Raw genomic sequence first — 20,046 nt, forward strand, 5'->3', positions numbered from 1 at the left:
GTTTTCAGAAATCTATATAAATTGTTTATTTTTATCAATTTACAAAATGCAAAGTGAGTAAATAAAAATCTAAATAAAATCAATATTTGGTGTGACCGCCCTTTGGCTTCAAACCAGCATCAATTCTTACACTAGCACAGTCAGGGATTTTTTTAGGATTAGAGAAAGGTGTATGATTAACCAATTATGGTTGGGTAACGTTGAGGATCTTAGACGCAGTGGTCGCATAATGTTGAGCATAGACACAGTGGTCGGGTAAAGTTGAGGAGAATAAACGCAGTGTTCAAGGTAATGTTAAGGAGTGTAGACGCAGTGGTCAGGTAATGTTAAGGAGTGTAGACGCAGTGGTGGGGTAATGTTGAGGAGCGTAGACGCAGTGGTCAGGTAATGTTGCGGAGCGTAGACGCAGTGGTGGGGTAATGTTGCAGAGCGTAGACTCAGTGGTCAGGTAATGTTGCGGAGTGTAGACGCAGTGGTCAGGTAATGTTGCGGAGTGTAGACGCAGTGGTCAGGTAATGTTGAGGAGCGTGGACGCAGTGGTCAGGTAAAGTTGCGGAGCGTAGACGCAGTGGTGGGGTACCGTTGCAGAGCATAGACGCAGTGGTCAGGTAATGTTGAGGAGTGTAGACGCAGTGGTGGGGTAATGTTGAGGAGCGTAGACACAGTGGTGGGGTACCGTTGCAGAGCGTAGACGCAGTGGTCAGGTAATGTTGCGGAGTGTAGACGCAGTGGTCAGGTAATGTTGAGGAGCGTGGACGCAGTGGTCAGGTAAAGTTGCGGAGCGTAGACGCAGTGGTGGGGTACCGTTGCAGAGCATAGACGCAGTGGTCAGGTAATGTTGAGGAGTGTAGACGCAGTGGTGGGGTAATGTTGAGGAGCGTAGACACAGTGGTGGGGTACCGTTGCAGAGCGTAGACGCAGTGGTCAGGTAATGTTGAGGAGCGTAGACGCAGTGGTCAGGTAATGTTGAGGAGTGTAGACGCAGTGGTGGGGTACCGTTGCAGAGCGTAGACGCAGTGGTGGGGTACCATTGCAGAGCGTAGACGCAGTGGTCAGGTAATGTTGCGGAGCGTAGACGCAGTGGTGGGGTAACGTTGCAGAGCGTAGACGCAGTGGTCAGGTAATGTTGCGGAGCGTAGACGCAGTGGTGGGGTAACGTTGCAGAGCGTAGACGCAGTGGTCAGGTAATGTTGCGGAGCGTAGACGCAGTGGTGGGGTAATGTTAAGGAGCGTAGACCCAGTAGACAGGTAGCGTTGCAGAGTGTAGACGCAAGGGTTGGCAAAGGAAGCCTAATGCAGCAGATTAAAGATACTTCATTCTTCCTTCTCTTCCACATTGGAAGATGTCCAGCAGTGTCATCAGCGAAGAACTGTCTGAAACCAGTGAGACCCTGGTACACCAATCTACTGTCGGGAGAAGTCTGGTGAGACCCAGGTACACCAATCTACTGTCAGGAGAAGTCTGGTGGGACCCAGGTACACCAATCTACTGTCGGGAGAAGTCTGGTGGGACCCAGGTACACCAATCTACTGTCGGGAGAAGTCTGGTGGGACCCAGGTACACCTATCTACTGTCGGGAGAAGTTTGGTGGGACCCAGGTACGCCAATCTACTGTCGGGAGAAGTCGGGTGAGACCCAGGTACACCAATCTACTGTCTGGAGAAGTCTGGTGAGACCCAGGTACACCAATCTACTGTCTGGAGAAGTCTGGTGGGACCCAGGTACCCCATCTACTGTCTGGAGAAGTCTGGTGAGACCCAGGTACTCCATCTACTGTCTGGAGAAGTCTGGTGGGACCCAGGTACCCCATCTACTGTCGGGAGAAGTCTGGTGAGACCCAGGTACACCAATCTACTGTCTGGAGAAGTCTGGTGGGACCCAGGTACCCCATCTACTGTCTGGAGAAGTCTGGTGGGACCCAGTTACCCCATCTACTGTCTGGAGAAGTCTGGTGGGACCCAGGTACCCCATCTACTGTCTGGAGAAGTCTGGTGGGACCCAGATACCCCCATCTACTGTCTGGAGAAGTCTGGTGGGACCCAGATACCCCCATCTACTGTCTGGAGAAGTCTGGTGAGACCCAGGTACTCCATCTACTGTCGGGAGAAGTCTGGTGAGACCCAGATACCCCCATCTACTGTCTGGAGAAGTCTGGTGGGACCCAGGTACCCCATCTACTGTCGGGAGAAGTCTGGTGAGACCCAGATACCCCCATCTACTGTCTGGAGAAGTCTGGTGGGACCCAGGTACCCCATCTACTGTCGGGAGAAGTCTGGTGAGACCCAGATACCCCCATCTACTGTCTGGAGAAGTCTGGTGGGACCCAGGTACCCCATCTACTGTCGGGAGAAGTCTGGTGAGACCCAGGTACACCAATCTACTGTCTGGAGAAGTCTGGTGGGACCCAGGTACTCCATCTACTGTCGGGAGAAGTCTGGGGAGACCCAGGTACACCAATCTACTGTCTGGAGAAGTCTGGTGGGACCCAGATACCCCATCTACTGTCGGGAGAAGTCTGGTGAGACCCAGATACCCCCATCTACTGTCTGGAGAAGTCTGGTGGGACCCAGGTACCCCATCTACTGTCGGGAGAAGTCTGGTGAGACCCAGGTACACCAATCTACTGTCTGGAGAAGTCTGGTGGGACCCAGGTACTCCATCTACTGTCGGGAGAAGTCTGGGGAGACCCAGGTACACCAATCTACTGTCTGGAGAAGTCTGGTGGGACCCAGGTACTCCATCTACTGTCGGGAGAAGTCTGGGGAGACCCAGGTACACCAATCTACTGTCTGGAGAAGTCTGGTGGGACCCAGATACCCCCATCTACTGTCTGGAGAAGTCTGGTGGAAACTAGACTATTAACACTTCAATTTCTGAAAGCATTCTTCATTTACAGCATCACACCTGCCTAAGACTTTGCACAGTAGTGTATATATATCCTTTATCATCCCCTATACTGTCCTATATACAGTATGTCCTATATTGACTTATGTTTTATACATCCAAAAATGTATATCCTCCTTACATCTCTCTCTCTCTATATATCTCTTTACACTCACCAGCCACTTTATTAGGTACACCTGTTCAATTGCTCGGTAACACAAATTGCTAATCAGCCAATCACATGGCAGCAACTCAATGCATTTAGGCATCTAGATGTGGTGAAGACAACTTGCTGAAGTTCAAACCGAGCATCAGAATGGGGAAGAAAGGGGATCTTGGTGACTTTGAACGTAGGGTGGTGGTTGGTGGCAGACGGGCCGGTCTGAGTATTTCTGGGATTTTCATGCACAACCATCTCTCGGGATTACAGAGAATGGTGGGAAAAAGAGAAAATATCCAGTGTTTGAAATGTATGTGGAGTAAAATGCCTTGTTGATGTTACACCCAAGGTATGCAGAATACCATCTCTGAACACACAACACATCCAACTTTTAAGCAGATGGGCTACAGCAGCAGAAGACCACACTGGGTGCCACTCCTGTCAAATAAGAACAGGAATCTGAGGATACAATCGGCACAGGATCACCAAAATTGGACAATAGAAGATTGGAGAAACGTTGTCTGGTCTGATGAGTCTGGATTTCACCTCCGACATTCAGATGGTGGGGTCAAAATTTGGCGCATGGATCCATCCTGCCTTGTATCACCGGTTCAGGCTGGTGGTGGGGGTATAATGGTGTGGGGGATGGGGTATCACTGGTTCAGGCTGGTGGTGGGGGTGTAATGGTGTGGGGGATGGGATATCACCGGTTCAGGCTGGTGGTGGGGGTATAATGGTGTGGGGGATGGGGTATCACTGGTTCAGGCTGGTGGTGGGGGTGTAATGGTGTGGGGGATGGGATATCACTGGTTCAGGCTGGTGGTGGAGGTGTAATGGTGTGGGGGATGGGATATCACCGGTTCAGGCTGGTGGTGGGGGTGTAATGGTGTGGGGGATGGGATATCACCGGTTCAGGCTGGTGGTGGGGGTGTAATGGTGTGGGGGATGGGATATCACCGGTTCAGGCTGGTGGTGGGGGTGTAATGGTGTGGGGGATGGGATATCACCGGTTCAGGCTGGTGGTGGGGGTGTAATGGTGTGGGGGATGGGGTATCACCGGTTCAGGCTGGTGGTGGGGGTATAATGGTGTGGGGGATGGGGTATCACCGGTTCAGGCTGGTGGTGGGGGTATAATGGTGTGGGGGATGGGGTATCACTGGTTCAGGCTGGTGGTGGGGGTGTAATGGTGTGGGGGATGGGGTATCACCGGTTCAGGCTGGTGGTGGGGGTGTAATGGTGTGGGGGATGGGGGTGTAATGGTGTGAGGGATGGGATATCACCGGTTCAGGCTGGTGGTGGGGGTGTAATGGTGTGGGGGATGGGATATCACCGGTTCAGACTGGTGGTGGGGGTGTAATGGTGTGGGGGATGGGATATCAGCGGTTCAGGCTGGTGGTGTAATGGTGTGGGGGATGGGATATCACCGGTTCAGACTGGTGGTGGGGGTGTAATGGTGTGGGGGATGGGATATCACCGGTTCAGGCTGGTGGTGGGGGTGTAATGGTGTGGGGGATGGGATATCACCGGTTCAGGCTGGTGGTGGGGGTGTAATGGTGTGGGGGATGGGATATCACCGGTTCAGGCTGGTGGTGGGGGGTGTAATGGTGTGGGGGATGGGATATCCCCGGTTCAGGCTGGTGGTGGGGGTGTAATGGTGTGGGGGATGGGATATCCCCGGTTCAGGCTGGTGGTGGGGGTGTAATGGTGTGGGGGATGGGATATCACCGGTTCAGGCTGGTGGTGGGGGTGTAATGGTGTGGGGGATGGGATATCACCGGTTCAGGCTGGTGGTGGGGGTGTAATGGTGTGGGGGATGGGATATCACCGGTTCAGGCTGGTGGTGGAGGTGTAATGGTGTGGGGGATGGGATATTACCGGTTCAGGCTGGTGGTGTGGTGTAATGGTGTGGGGGATGGGATATCCCCGGTTCAGGCTGGTGGTGGGGGTGTAATGGTGTGGGGGATGGGATATCACCGGTTCAGGCTGGTGGTGGGGGTGTAATGGTGTGGGGGATGGGATATCACCGGTTCAGGCTGGTGGTGGGGGTGTAATGGTGTGGGGGATGGGATATCCCCGGTTCAGGCTGGTGGTGGGGGTGTAATGGTGTGGGGGATGGGATATCACCGGTTCAGGCTGGTGGTGGGGGTGTAATGGTGTGGGGGATGGGATATCACCGGTTCAGGCTGGTGGTGGGGGTGTAATGGTGTGGGGGATGGGATATCCCCGGTTCAAGCTGGTGGTGGGGGTGTAATGGTGTGGGGGATGGGATATCACCGGTTCAGGCTGGTGGTGGAGGTGTAATGGTGTGGGGGATGGGGTATCACCGGTTCAGGCTGGTGGTGGGGGTGTAATGGTGTGGGGGATGGGATATCACCGGTTCAGGCTGGTGGTGGGGGTGTAATGGTGTGGAGGATGGGGTATCACCGGTTCAGGCTGGTGGTGGGGGTATAATGGTGTGGGGGATGGGGTATCACCGGTTCAGGCTGGTGGTGGGGGTATAATGGTGTGGGGGATGGGGTATCACTGGTTCAGGCTGGTGGTGGGGGTGTAATGGTGTGGGGGATGGGATATCACCGGTTCAGGCTGGTGGTGGGGGGTGTAATGGTGTGGGGGATGGGATATCACCGGTTCAGGCTGGTGGTGGGGGTGTAATGGTGTGGGGGATGGGGTATCACCGGTTCAGACTGGTGGTGGGGGTGTAATGGTGTGGGGGATGGGATATCACCGGTTCAGGCTGGTGGTGGGGGTGTAATGGTGTGGGGGATGGGATATCACCGGTTCAGGCTGGTGGTGGGGGTGTAATGGTGTGGGGGATGGGATATCACCGGTTCAGGCTGGTGGTGGAGGTGTAATGGTGTGGGGGATGGGATATCACCGGTTCAGGCTGGTGGTGGGGGGTGTAATGGTGTGGGGGATGGGATATCACCGGTTCAGGCTGGTGGTGGGGGTGTAATGGTGTGGGGGATGGGATATCACCGGTTCAGGCTGGTGGTGGGGGTGTAATGGTGTGGGGGATGGGATATCACCGGTTCAGGCTGGTGGTGGGGGGGTGTAATGGTGTGGGGGATGGGGTATCACCAGTTCAGACTGGTGGTGGGGGTGTAATGGTGTGGGGGATGGTGTATCACCGGTTCAGGCTGGTGGTGGGGGTGTAATGGTGTGGGGGATGGGATATCCCCGGTTCAGGCTGGTGGTGGGGGTGTAATGGTGTGGGGGATGGGATATCACCGGTTCAGGCTGGTGGTGGAGGTGTAATGGTGTGGGGGATGGGGTATCACCAGTTCAGACTGGTGGTGGAGGTGTAATGGTGTGGGGGATGGGGTATCACCAGTTCAGACTGGTGGTGGGGGTGTAATGGTGTGGGGGATGGTGTATCACCGGTTCAGGCTGGTGGTGGGGGTGTAATGGTGTGGGGGATGGGATATCCCCGGTTCAGGCTGGTGGTGGGGGTGTAATGGTGTGGGGGATGGGATATCACCGGTTCAGGCTGGTGGTGGAGGTGTAATGGTGTGGGGGATGGGATATCACCGGTTCAGGCTGGTGGTGGGGGGTGTAATGGTGTGGGGGATGGGATATCACCGGTTCAGGCTGGTGGTGGGGGTGTAATGGTGTGGGGGATGGGATATCACCGGTTCAGGCTGGTGGTGGGGGTGTAATGGTGTGGGGGATGGGATATCCCCGGTTCAGGCTGGTGGTGGGGGTGTAATGGTGTGGGGGATGGGATATCACCGGTTCAGGCTGGTGGTGGGGGTGTAATGGTGTGGGGGATGGGATATCACCGGTTCAGGCTGGTGGTGGGGGTGTAATGGTGTGGGGGATGGGATATCACCGGTTCAGGCTGGTGGTGGGGGTGTAATGGTGTGGAGGATGGGGTATCACCGGTTCAGGCTGGTGGTGGGGGTATAATGGTGTGGGGGATGGGGTATCACCGGTTCAGGCTGGTGGTGGGGGTATAATGGTGTGGGGGATGGGGTATCACTGGTTCAGGCTGGTGGTGGGGGTGTAATGGTGTGGGGGATGGGATATCACCGGTTCAGGCTGGTGGTGGGGGGTGTAATGGTGTGGGGGATGGGATATCACCGGTTCAGGCTGGTGGTGGGGGTGTAATGGTGTGGGGGATGGGATATCACCGGTTCAGGCTGGTGGTGGGGGGTGTAATGGTGTGGGGGATGGGGTATCACCGGTTCAGGCTGGTGGTGGGGGGTGTAATGGTGTGGGGGATGGGGTATCACTGGTTCAGGCTGGTGGTGGAGGTGTAATGGTGTGGGGGATGGGGTATCACTGGTTCAGGCTGGTGGTGGGGGTGTAATGGTGTGGGGGATGGGATATCACCGGTTCAGACTGGTGGTGGGGGGTGTAATGGTGTGGAGGATGGGGTATCACTGGTTCAGGCTGGTGGTGGGGGTGTAATGGTGTGGGGGATGGGATATCACCGGTTCAGACTGGTGGTGGGGGGTGTAATGGTGTGGAGGATGGGGTATCACTGGTTCAGGCTGGTGGTGGGGGTGTAATGGTGTGGGGGATGGGATATCACCGGTTCAGACTGGTGGTGGGGGTGTAATGGTGTGGGGGATGGGATATCACCGGTTCAGGCTGGTGGTGGGGGTATAATGGTGTGGGGGATGGGGTATCACTGGTTCAGGCTGGTGGTGGGGGTGTAATGGTGTGGGGGATGGGGTATCACCGGTTCAGGCTGGTGGTGGGGGTGTAATGGTGTGGGGGATGGGGTATCACTGGTTCAGGCTGGTGGTGGGGGTGTAATGGTGTGGGGGATGGGATATCACCGGTTCAGACTGGTGGTGGGGGGTGTAATGGTGTGGGGGATGGGGTATCACTGGTTCAGGCTGGTGGTGGGGGTGTAATGGTGTGGGGGATGGGATATCACCGGTTCAGGCTGGTGGTGGGGGTGTAATGGTGTGGGGGATGGGATATCACCGGTTCAGGCTGGTGGTGGGGGTGTAATGGTGTGGGGGATGGGATATCACCGGTTCAGGCTGGTGGTGGGGGTATAATGGTGTGGGGGATGGGGTATCACCGGTTCAGGCTGGTGGTGGGGGTATAATGGTGTGGGGGATGGGGTATCACTGGTTCAGGCTGGTGGTGGGGGTGTAATGGTGTGGGGGATGGGATATCACCGGTTCAGGCTGGTGGTGGGGGGTGTAATGGTGTGGGGGATGGGATATCACCGGTTCAGGCTGGTGGTGGGGGTGTAATGGTGTGGGGGATGGGATATCACCGGTTCAGGCTGGTGGTGGGGGGTGTAATGGTGTGGGGGATGGGGTATCACTGGTTCAGGCTGGTGGTGGAGGTGTAATGGTGAAGGGGATGGGATATCACCGGTTCAGGCTGGTGGTGGGGGGTGTAATGGTGTGGGGGATGGGATATCACCGGTTCAGGCTGGTGGTGGGGGTGTAATGGTGTGGGGGATGGGATATCACCGGTTCAGGCTGGTGGTGGGGGTGTAATGGTGTGGGGGATGGGGTGTCCCCATCTTCTGATGGCTCCTTCCAGCAGGATAATACACCATGTCACAAAGCTCCAATCATCTCACCACTGGACAATGAGGGGTTCAACCCGCTACTAGCAAAGGGGACCTAATAAAATGGCCGGTGAGTGTATATCCTGTACTATACTTTATTGTATATATCGTCCTATACATCCTGCATTATATACCGTGTATACAGTATAACCTATATACATCTTATTTAAATCCTGGACTGTCCTATATACCATTCTATAGCCTATATATATATCCTAGACTGTCCTATACAGTAGGGAAAATGCTGATTGTGTAACTTACATAGAAATGAAGGGTCTATAATTTTTATCATAGGTGTATTTTATATGATAGAGACAGAATATCAACCAAAAATCCAGAAAAATCACACAATACAAATGTTATAAATGGAGTTGCAGTTCAGTGAGTAAAATAAGTATTTGCCCCCCTACCAACCAACAATAATTCTCCCCCCACAGACTGGCTACAGGAGGTGCTCATGTGGTATATATATGGAGTATATAGAGAGTGTATATAGTATATATGGAGTATATAGAGAGTGTATATAGTATATATGGAGTATATAGAGAGTGTATATAGTATATATGGAGTATATAGAGAGTGTATATAGTATATATGGAGTATATAGAGAGTGTATATAGTATATATGGGGGTATATATGGAGTATATAGAGAGTGTATGGAGTATATAGAGAGTGTATATAGTATATATGGGGGGGTATATATGGAGTATATAGAGGGTGTATATAGTATATATGGGGGGGTATATATGGAGTATATAGAGAGTGTATATAGTATATATGGAGTATATAGAGAGTGTATATAGTATATATGGGGGGTATATATGGAGTATATAGAGAGTGTATATAGTATATATGGGGGGTATATAGAGAGTGTATATAGTATATATGGGGGTATATATGGAGTATATAGAGAGTGTATATAGTATATATGGGGGTATATATGGAGTATATAGAGGGTGTATATAGTATATATGGGGGGTATATATGGAGTATATAGAGAGTGTATATAGTATATATGGGGGGTATATATGGAGTATATAGAGAGTGTATATAGTATATATGGGGGGTATATATGGAGTATATAGAGAGTGTATATAGTATATATGGGGGTATATATGGAGTATATAGAGGGTGTATATAGTATATATGGGGGGTATATATGGAGTATATAGAGAGTGTATATAGTATATATGGGGGTATATATGGAGTATATAGAGAGTGTATATAGTATATATGGGGGGTATATATATGGAGTATATAGAGAGTGTATATAGTATATATGGGGGGTATATATGGAGTATATAGAGAGTGTATATCGTATATATGGGGGGTATATATGGAGTATATAGAGAGTGTATATAGTATATATGGAGTATATAGAGGGTGTATATAGTATATATGGGGGGTATATATGGAGTATATAGAGAGTGTATATAGTATATATGGGGGTATATATGGAGTATATAGAGAGTGTATATAGTATATATGGGGGGTATATATATGGAGTATATAGAGAGTGTATATAGTATATATGGAGTATATAGAGGGTGTATATAGTATATATGGGGGTATATATGGAGTATATAGAGAGTGTATATAGTATATATGGGGGTATATATGGAGTATATAGAGAGTGTATATAGTATATATGGGGGGTATATATGAAGTATATAGAGAGTGTATATAGTATATATGGGGGGTATATATGGAGTATATAGAGAGTGTATATAGTATATATGGGGGGTATATATGAAGTATATAGAGAGTGTATATAGTATATATGGGGGTATATATGGAGTATATAGAGAGTGTATATAGTATATATGGGGTATATAGAGAGTGTATATAGTATATATGGGGGGTATATATGGAGTATATAGAGAGTGTATATAGTATATATGGGGGGTATATATGGAGTATATAGAGAGTGTATATAGTATATATGGGGGGTATATATGGAGTATATAGAGAGTGTATATAGTATATATGGGGGGTATATATGGAGTATATAGAGAGTGTATATAGTATATATATGGAGTATATAAAGCGTGTATATAGTATATATGGGGGGTATATATGGAGTATATAGAGAGTGTATATAGTATATATGGGGGTATATATGGAGTATATAGAGAGTGTATATCGTATATATGGGGGGTATATATGGAGTATATAGAGAGTGTATATAGTATATATGGAGTATATAGAGGGTGTATATAGTATATATGGGGGGTATATATGGAGTATATAGAGAGTGTATATAGTATATATGGGGGTATATATGGAGTATATAGAGAGTGTATATAGTATATATGGGGGGTATATATATGGAGTATATAGAGAGTGTATATAGTATATATGGAGTATATAGAGGGTGTATATAGTATATATGGGGGTATATATGGAGTATATAGAGAGTGTATATAGTATATATGGGGGTATATATGGAGTATATAGAGAGTGTATATAGTATATATGGGGGGTATATATGAAGTATATAGAGAGTGTATATAGTATATATGGGGGGTATATATGGAGTATATAGAGAGTGTATATAGTATATATGGGGGGTATATATGAAGTATTTAGAGAGTGTATATAGTATATATGGGGGTATATATGGAGTATATAGAGAGTGTATATAGTATATATGGGGTATATAGAGAGTGTATATAGTATATATGGGGGGTATATATGGAGTATATAGAGAGTGTATATAGTATATATGGGGGGTATATATGGAGTATATAGAGAGTGTATATAGTATATATGGGGGGTATATATGGAGTATATAGAGAGTGTATATAGTATATATGGGGGGTATATATGGAGTATATAGAGAGTGTATATAGTATATATATGGAGTATATAAAGCGTGTATATAGTATATATGGGGGGTATATATGGAGTATATAGAGAGTGTATATAGTATATATGGGGGGTATATATGGAGTATACACAGACACTACAGTAGGTGCTCATGTGGTACACAGATTAGTCCTGTCAATGTAAGAAGGTTCTCCTAACGACAACTCGTTATGTGTATAAAAGACACCTGTCCACAGAATCTCTTTCTTCCATCCAATCCTCACCATCATGGGGAAGACCAAAGATCTGTCAGAGGACGTCAGGGAGAAGATTGTAGACCTGCACAAGGCTGGAATGGGCTACAAGACCATCAGCAAGAAGATCGGTGAGAAGGAGACAACTGTTGGAGCGATTATTCACAAATGGAAGAAATACAAAATAACCATCAATCGTCCTCAGTCTGGAGCTCCATGGAGGATTTCTCCTCATGGGGTGAGGATGGTCATGAGAAAAGTGAGGGATCAGCCCAGAACTACACGGGAGGAGCTTGTGAAGGATCTCAAGGCAGTTGGGACCACAGTCACCAAACAAACCATTGGTAACACAATACACCGCCATGGATTGAAATCCTGCAGCCCCCGCAAGGTCCCCTCCTCAGGAAGACACATGGAGAGGAACGTCTGAAGGCTACCAATCAACATCTAAATGATTCAGAGAAGGAGAAAGTTCTGTGGTCAGAGGAGACCAAAATTCAGATCTTTGGCATCAACTCAACTCGCCGTGTTTGGAGGAAAAACATTGCTGACTTTGACCCTAAGAACATCATCCCTACAGTCACACATCATCCCTACAGTCACACATCATCCCTACAGTCACATCATCCCTACAGTCACACATCATCCCTACAGTCACACACCATCCCTACAATCACACATCATCCCTACAGTCATATCATCCCTACAGTCACACATCATCCCTACAGTCACACACCATCCCTACAGTCACATCATCCCTACAGTCACACATCATCCCTACAGTCACACACCATCCCTACAGTCACACACCATCCCTACAGTCACACCCCATCCCTACAGTCACACATCATCCCTACAGTCACACACCATCCCTACAGTCACACATCATCCCTACAATCACACATCATCCCTACAGTCATATCATCCCTACAGTCACACATCATCCCTACAGTCACACCCCATCCCTACAGTCACACATCATCCCTACAGTCACACACCATCCCTACAGTCATACATCATCCCTACAGTCACATCATCCCTACAGTCACACATCATCCCTACAGTCACACACCATCCCTACAGTCATATCATCCCTACAGTCACACATCATCCCTACAGTCACACACCATCCCTACAGTCACACATCATCCCTACAGTCACACACCATCCCTACAGTCACACATCATCCCTACAGTCACACATCATCCCTACAGTCACATCATCCCTACAGTCACACACGGAGGTGGAAACATGATGATTTGGGGCTGTTTCTCTGATAAAGGTTCAGGCCGACTTTGCCGCATTGAGGGGCCAATGGACGGGGCCATGTATTGTAAGATCTTGGAGGAGAACCTTCTTCCCTCATCCAGAACACTGAAGATGGGTCATGGATGGGTCTTCCAGCATGACAATGACCCAAAACATATCACCAAGGCAACAAAGGAGGGGCTCAAGAAGAAGCACATGAAGGTCATGGAGTGGCCTATCCAGTCTCCAGACCTTAATCCTATAGAAAATGTATGGAGGAGCTGAAACTTCGAGTTTTCAAGAGACATCCAAGAAACCTTCAGGATTTAGAGAAGATCTGTAAAGAATAGTGGACCAAAATCCCTCCTGAGAAGTGAGCAAACCTGATCACCAACTACAAGAAACGTCTGACCTTTGTGATCACCAACTACTAAGGGGATCAAATACTTATTTTACTCACTGAACTGCAACTCCATTTATAACATTTGTATCGTGTATTCATACATCTAGATATGAAATCGTTCTATGCAGGATTGATGGTGCGGCTCCACGTTCTCCGTGAGAATTGTCCAGGCCAGGATTAGATATTGTCATCACTTCTACCATCTGTTATAGGTTATATGGTGTGTACATATAGATGGTCTGTAGGTTATATGGTGTGTACATATAGATGGTCTGTAGGTTATATGGTGTGTACATATAGATGGTCTGTAGGTTATATGGTGTGTACATATAGATGGTCTGTAGGTTATATGGTGTGTACATATAGATGGTCTGTAGGTTATATGGTGTGTACATATAGATGGTCTGTAGGTTATATGGTGTGTACATGTTTATGGTCTGTAGGTTATATGGTGTGTACATATGGATGGTCTGTAGGTTATATGGTGTGTACATATAGATGGTCTGTAGGTTATATGGTGTGTACATATAGATGGTCTGTAGGTTATATGGTGTGTACATATAGATGGTCTGTAGGTTATATGGTGTGTACATATAGATGGTCTGTAGGTTATATGGTGTGTACATATAGATGGTCTGTAGGTTATATGGTGTGTACATGTTTATGGTCTGTAGGTTATATGGTGTGTACATATAGATGGTCTGTAGGTTATATGGTGTGTACATATAGATGGTCTGTAGGTTATATGGTGTGTACATATAGATGGTCTGTAGGTTATATGGTGTGTACATATAGATGGTCTGTAGGTTATATGGTGTGTACATATAGATGGTCTGTAGGTTATATGGTGTGTACATATAGATGGTCTGTAGGTTATATGGTGTGTACATGTTTATGGTCTGTAGGTTATATGGTGTGTACATATAGATGGTCTGTAGGTTATATGGTGTGTACATGTTTATGGTCTGTAGGTTATATGGTGTGTACATGTTTATGGTCTGTAGGTTATATGGTGTGTACATATAGATGATCTGTAGGTTATATGGTGTGTACATATAGATGGTCTGTAGGTTATATGGTGTGTACATATAGATGGTCTGTAGGTTATATGGTGTGTACATATAGATGGTCTGTAGGTTATATGGTGTGTACATATAGATGATCTGTAGGTTATATGGTGTGTACATATAGATGGTCTGTAGGTTATATGGTGTGTACATGTTTATGGTCTGTAGGTTATATGGTGTGTACATATAGATGGTCTGTAGGTTATATGGTGTGTACATATAGATGGTCTGTAGGTTATATGGTGTGTACATATAGATGGTCTGTAGGTTATATGGTGTGTACATATAGATGGTCTGTAGGTTATATGGTGTGTACATGTTTATGGTCTGTAGGTTATATGGTGTGTACATATAGATGGTCTGTAGGTTATATGGTGTGTACATGTTTATGGTCTGTAGGTTATATGGTGTGTACATGTTTATGGTCTGTAGGTTATATGGTGTGTACATATAGATGATCTGTAGGTTATATGGTGTGTACATATAGATGGTCTGTAGGTTATATGGTGTGTACATGTTTATGGTCTGTAGGTTATATGGTGTGTACATATAGATGGTCTGTAGGTTATATGGTGTGTACATATAGATGGTCTGTAGGTTATATGGTGTGTACATATAGATGGTCTGTAGGTTATATGGTGTGTACATATAGATGGTCTGTAGGTTATATGGTGTGTACATGTTTATGGTCTGTAGGTTATATGGTGTGTACATATAGATGGTCTGTAGGTTATATGGTGTGTACATATAGATGGTCTGTAGGTTATATGGTGTGTACATATAGATGGTCTGTAGGTTATATGGTGTGTACATATAGATGGTCTGTAGATTATATGGTGTGTACATATAGATGGTCTGTAGGTTATATGGTGTGTACATATAGATGGTCTGTAGGTTATATGGTGTGTACATGTTTATGGTCTGTAGGTTATATGGTGTGTACATATAGATGGTCTGTAGGTTATATGGTGTGTACATGTTTATGGTCTGTAGGTTATATGGTGTGTACATATAGATGGTCTGTAGGTTATATGGTGTGTACATGTTTATGGTCTGTAGGTTATATGGTGTGTACATATAGATGGTCTGTAGGTTATATGGTGTGTACATATAGATGGTCTGTAGGTTATATGGTGTGTACATATAGATGGTCTGTAGGTTATATGGTGTGTACATATAGATGGTCTGTAGGTTATATGGTGTGTACATGTTTATGGTCTGTAGGTTATATGGTGTGTACATATAGATGGTCTGTAGGTTATATGGTGTGTGCATATAGATGGTCTGTAGGTTATATGGTGTGTACATATAGATGGTCTGTAAGTTATATGGTGTGTACATATAGATGGTCTGTAGGTTATATGGTGTGTACATATAGATGGTCTGTAGGTTATATGGTGTGTACATATAGATGGTCTGTAGGTTATATGGTGTGTACATGTTTATGGTCTGTAGGTTATATGGTGTGTACATATAGATGGTCTGTAGGTTATATGGTGTGTACATGTTTATGGTCTGTAGGTTATATGGTGTGTACATATAGATGGTCTGTAGGTTATATGGTGTGTACATATAGATGGTCTGTAGGTTATATGGTGTGTACATGTTTATGGTCTGTAGGTTATATGGTGTGTACATATAGATGGTCTGTAGGTTATATGGTGTGTACATATAGATGGTCTGTAGGTTATATGGTGTGTACATGTTTATGGTCTGTAGGTTATATGGTGTGTACATATAGATGGTCTGTAGGTTATATGGTGTGTACATATAGATGGTCTGTAGGTTATATGGTGTGTACATGTTTATGGTCTGTAGGTTATATGGTGTGTACATATAGATGGTCTGTAGGTTATATGGTGTGTACATATAGATGGTCTGTAGGTTATATGGTGTGTACATATAGATGGTCTGTAGGTTATATGGTGTGTACATGTTTATGGTCTGTAGGTTATATGGTGTGTACATGTTTATGGTCTGTAGGTTATATGGTGTGTACATATAGATGATCTGTGGGTTATATGGTGTGTACATATAGATGGTCTGTAGGTTATATGGTGTGTACATGGTCTGTAGGTTATATGGTGTGTACATGTTTATGGTCTGTAGGTTATATGGTGTGTACATATAGATGGTCTGTAGGTTATATGGTGTGTACATGTTTATGGTCTGTAGGTTATATGGTGTGTACATGTTTATGGTCTGTAGGTTATATGGTGTGTACATATAGATGGTCTGTAAGTTATATAGTGTGTACATGTTTATGGTCTGTAGGTTATATGGTGTGTACATGGTCAGTAGGTTATATGGTGTGTACATATAGATGGTCTGTAGGTTATATGGTGTGTACATATAGATGGTCTGTAGGTTATATGGTGTGTACATATAGATGGTCTGTAGGTTATATGGTGTGTACATATAGATGGTCTGTAGGTTATATGGTGTGTACATGTTTATGGTCTGTAGGTTATATGGTGTGTACATGTTTATGGTCTGTAGGTTATATGGTGTGTACATGGTCTGTAGGTTATATGGTGTGTACATGGTCTGTAGGTTATATGGTGTGTACATATAGATGGTCTGTAGGTTATATGGTGTGTACATATAGATGGTCTATAGGTTATATGGTGTGTACATATAGATGGTCTGTAGGTTATATGGTGTGTACATGTTTATGGTCTGTAGGTTATATGGTGTGTACATGGTCTGTAGGTTATATGGTGTGTACATGTTTATGGTCTGTAGGTTATATGGTGTGTACATGGTCTGTAGGTTATATGGTGTGTACATGTTTATGGTCTGTAGGTTATATAGTGTGTACATATAGATGGTCTGTAGGTTATATGGTGTGTACATATAGATGGTCTGTAGGTTATATGGTGTGTACATATAGATGGTCTGTAGGTTATATGGTGTGTACATATAGATGGTCTGTAGGTTATATGGTGTGTACATGTTTATGGTCTGTAGGTTATATGGTGTGTACATATAGATGGTCTGTAGGTTATATGGTAGTACACACCTGCTTGGCTCGCTCGGAGGTGACGCTGCTCTGGGAGGGAAGGAGGCCCAGCTCGTTCTTCATTGCTCCTTGTGGAAGTTCTCGGACTTTTTCAGCTATGAAGTTGTGTGCCGCCAGCAAAGCTTCCAGCGTTCCTTGTACCAGACACACCCGCTCCGTCGTTCCTGTTCAGGAAAACACAAATACGCTCGTTATATTCCCTCCTCTTCTTCACATACAAATATTCTTTCGGATTCTGTGGGATTATTGTGTTCAGAGTGAAGATTCATTTCATACTATTCAGGATTCGGCTTTTATGGGTGAGCCCCAAGGTTAGGCCTCGTGCTGGTTAGAGAGCAGTTGAGGTTACGATTAGTGGTTGGGATCTTTTCTGGATTTTTGGTTGATATTCTGTCTCTATCATATAAAATACACCTATGATAAAAATTATAGACCCTTCATTTCTATGTAAGGGGGCAAAACTTACACCATCTGCAGGGGAGACGATCAGTATTTTCCCCTCTGTATGTATCATGTATTTATACATTTAGATATGAATATATACAGGATCTGACAAAAGTAAGTACACCCCTCAGTGACATTTGTGTAAATCTTTTCTTCTATCTTTTCATGTGACAACACTGAAGAAATGACACTTGTCTACAATGTAAAGTAGTGAGTGTACAGCTTGTATAACAGTGTAAATTTACTGTCCGCTCAAAATAACTCAACACACAGCCATTAATGTCTAAACCGCTGGCAACAAAAGTCAGTACACCCCTAAGTGAAAATCTCCAAATTGGGCCCAATTAGACATTTTCCCATCCCCAGTGTCATGTGACTCGTTAGTGTTACAAGGTCTCAGGTGTGAATGGGGAGCAGGTGTGTTAAATTTGGTGTTATCGCTCTCACTCTCTCATACTGGTCACTGGAAGTACAACATGGCACCTCATGGCAAAGAACTCTCTGAGGATCTGAAAAAAAAAATTGTTGCTCTACATGAAGATGGCCTAGGCTATAAGAAGATTGCCAAGACCCTGAAACTGATCTGCAGCACGGTGGCCAAGACCATACAGCGGTATAACAGGACAGGTTCCACTCAGAACAGGCCTCGCCATGGTCCACCAAAGAAGTTGGTCTGTAGGTTATATGGTGTGTACATGTTTATGGTCTGTAGGTTATATGGTGTGTACATATAGATGGTCTGTAGGTTATATGGTGTGTACATGTTTATGGTCTGTAGGTTATATGGTGTGTACATGTTTATGGTCTGTAGGTTATATGGTGTGTACATATAGATGATCTGTAGGTTATATGGTGTGTACATATAGATGGTCTGTAGGTTATATGGTGTGTACATATAGATGGTCTGTAGGTTATATGGTGTGTACATATAGATGGTCTGTAGGTTATATGGTGTGTACATATAGATGGTCTGTAGGTTATATGGTGTGTACATATAGATGGTCTGTAGGTTATATGGTGTGTACACGTCGTAGATGGTCTGTTGGTTATATGGTGTATACATACAGATGATCTTCCTAAATGCTTGTAGCTCCCTGAAATGCCAGGGCCCAATGTCGGTAGGCAAGAGGCTAGTATTCAGTGCCTTCTAAAAGCCTCTGTCTTGGGTGAGTCTATCACATTTCTCCCCATTAAACGTCGACTAAGAAGGTCCCAGACCTCCACCTGGAGGTCTGGACATGCGTTAGTGGGGCAGAGTGAACTCACATAGTCAGTCCACATGATCTCCATTCTTGGCTGCAATGAATAGTTGACCTCAGTAAGTGTGGGGCAGAGGTCATTGACTCTCTGTCCGGCTGCCAGCGCTTCAGCTGGGTGGTTTCTAACATTCTGGGGCTCAGTCTGCTGCTGGGGAGAGGGGCCATTTGTCCCAGCTCCCTAAAGCTGTGGAGGCACTGTAGGTGCTGAGCAGAGGTTAGTAGCACTCTGCCCTGTTGCCAGCACTTTAGTAGGGACCGCAGGCCCATCCAACTACACCAGCTCAAGCTGCAGTTGTGAGGTGCCAAGTGCATTCTCTCCCTGGAGCTCCTGCAGAGTGGATTGTTGTGGGCAGAGTAGTTTTCTGCCCTGTTAACGCTTCGGGCGCTCACATCATCCGCTCCGGCTAACTGTTGGGGGGAGACAATTTCCTTCACTTTGGCTGACTGTTGGGGAGGGAAGACGACAATCTCCTCTACCTTCTTCTCCTGGATCCTGATCTGCTGCTTGGGAGTGACTGCCACCTCCTCACCCCGGGCCTCCAGAACAGCCGCAGGTGTGGGGCAGAGGTCTTGGACCCTCCGTCCGGTTGGAGAGGTTTCTGGTAACTCCATAGATGCTACTAGCAGGAAATCCCATGTCCCTGCCAGTGTTGTGGGAGAAAGGCAGACTACCTCTTCTCTCAGGAAGGCTGAATCTGTTGCTGCTGGGCAGAGCACAGTGATGTTTGGCCCTGATGCCAGCTCTTCTGCTGGAGGCTTATCAGGATGTTCTTCCTCAGCAGAAAAGTCTATCAAATCCCATGTCTCTGGAACTGGTGTCTGGGGATAGAGGTTCACCATCTCCTGTCCATGGAACTCAAAAGATGTTATCGGTGCTGGACAGAGGTTAGCAGAGCTCTGCCCTGTTGTCAGCACTTCAACTTTGCGGACGGCAATCTCCGGAGTTTACGCTGCCGA

The 20,046-nt window shown here is 46.3% G+C and overlaps 1 protein-coding gene across 1 annotated transcript in view; it reads right to left on the minus strand.

The window, feature by feature from the left end:
- LOC141107357 (RNA-binding protein Nova-2-like) overlaps positions 1–20,046 on the minus strand; it is a 109,221-nt gene that overhangs the window by 14,045 nt on the left and 75,130 nt on the right. Inside the window, exon 3 of the mRNA XM_073598042.1 lies at positions 17,387–17,550. Coding sequence (XP_073454143.1) covers positions 17,387–17,550 — 164 coding nt within the window. The remainder of the gene's footprint in view (positions 1–17,386; positions 17,551–20,046) is intronic.

Source organism: Aquarana catesbeiana, linkage group LG09 (genome assembly GCF_042186555.1).
Source record: "Aquarana catesbeiana isolate 2022-GZ linkage group LG09, ASM4218655v1, whole genome shotgun sequence".
Classification (NCBI taxonomy): Eukaryota; Metazoa; Chordata; class Amphibia; order Anura; family Ranidae; genus Aquarana; species Aquarana catesbeiana.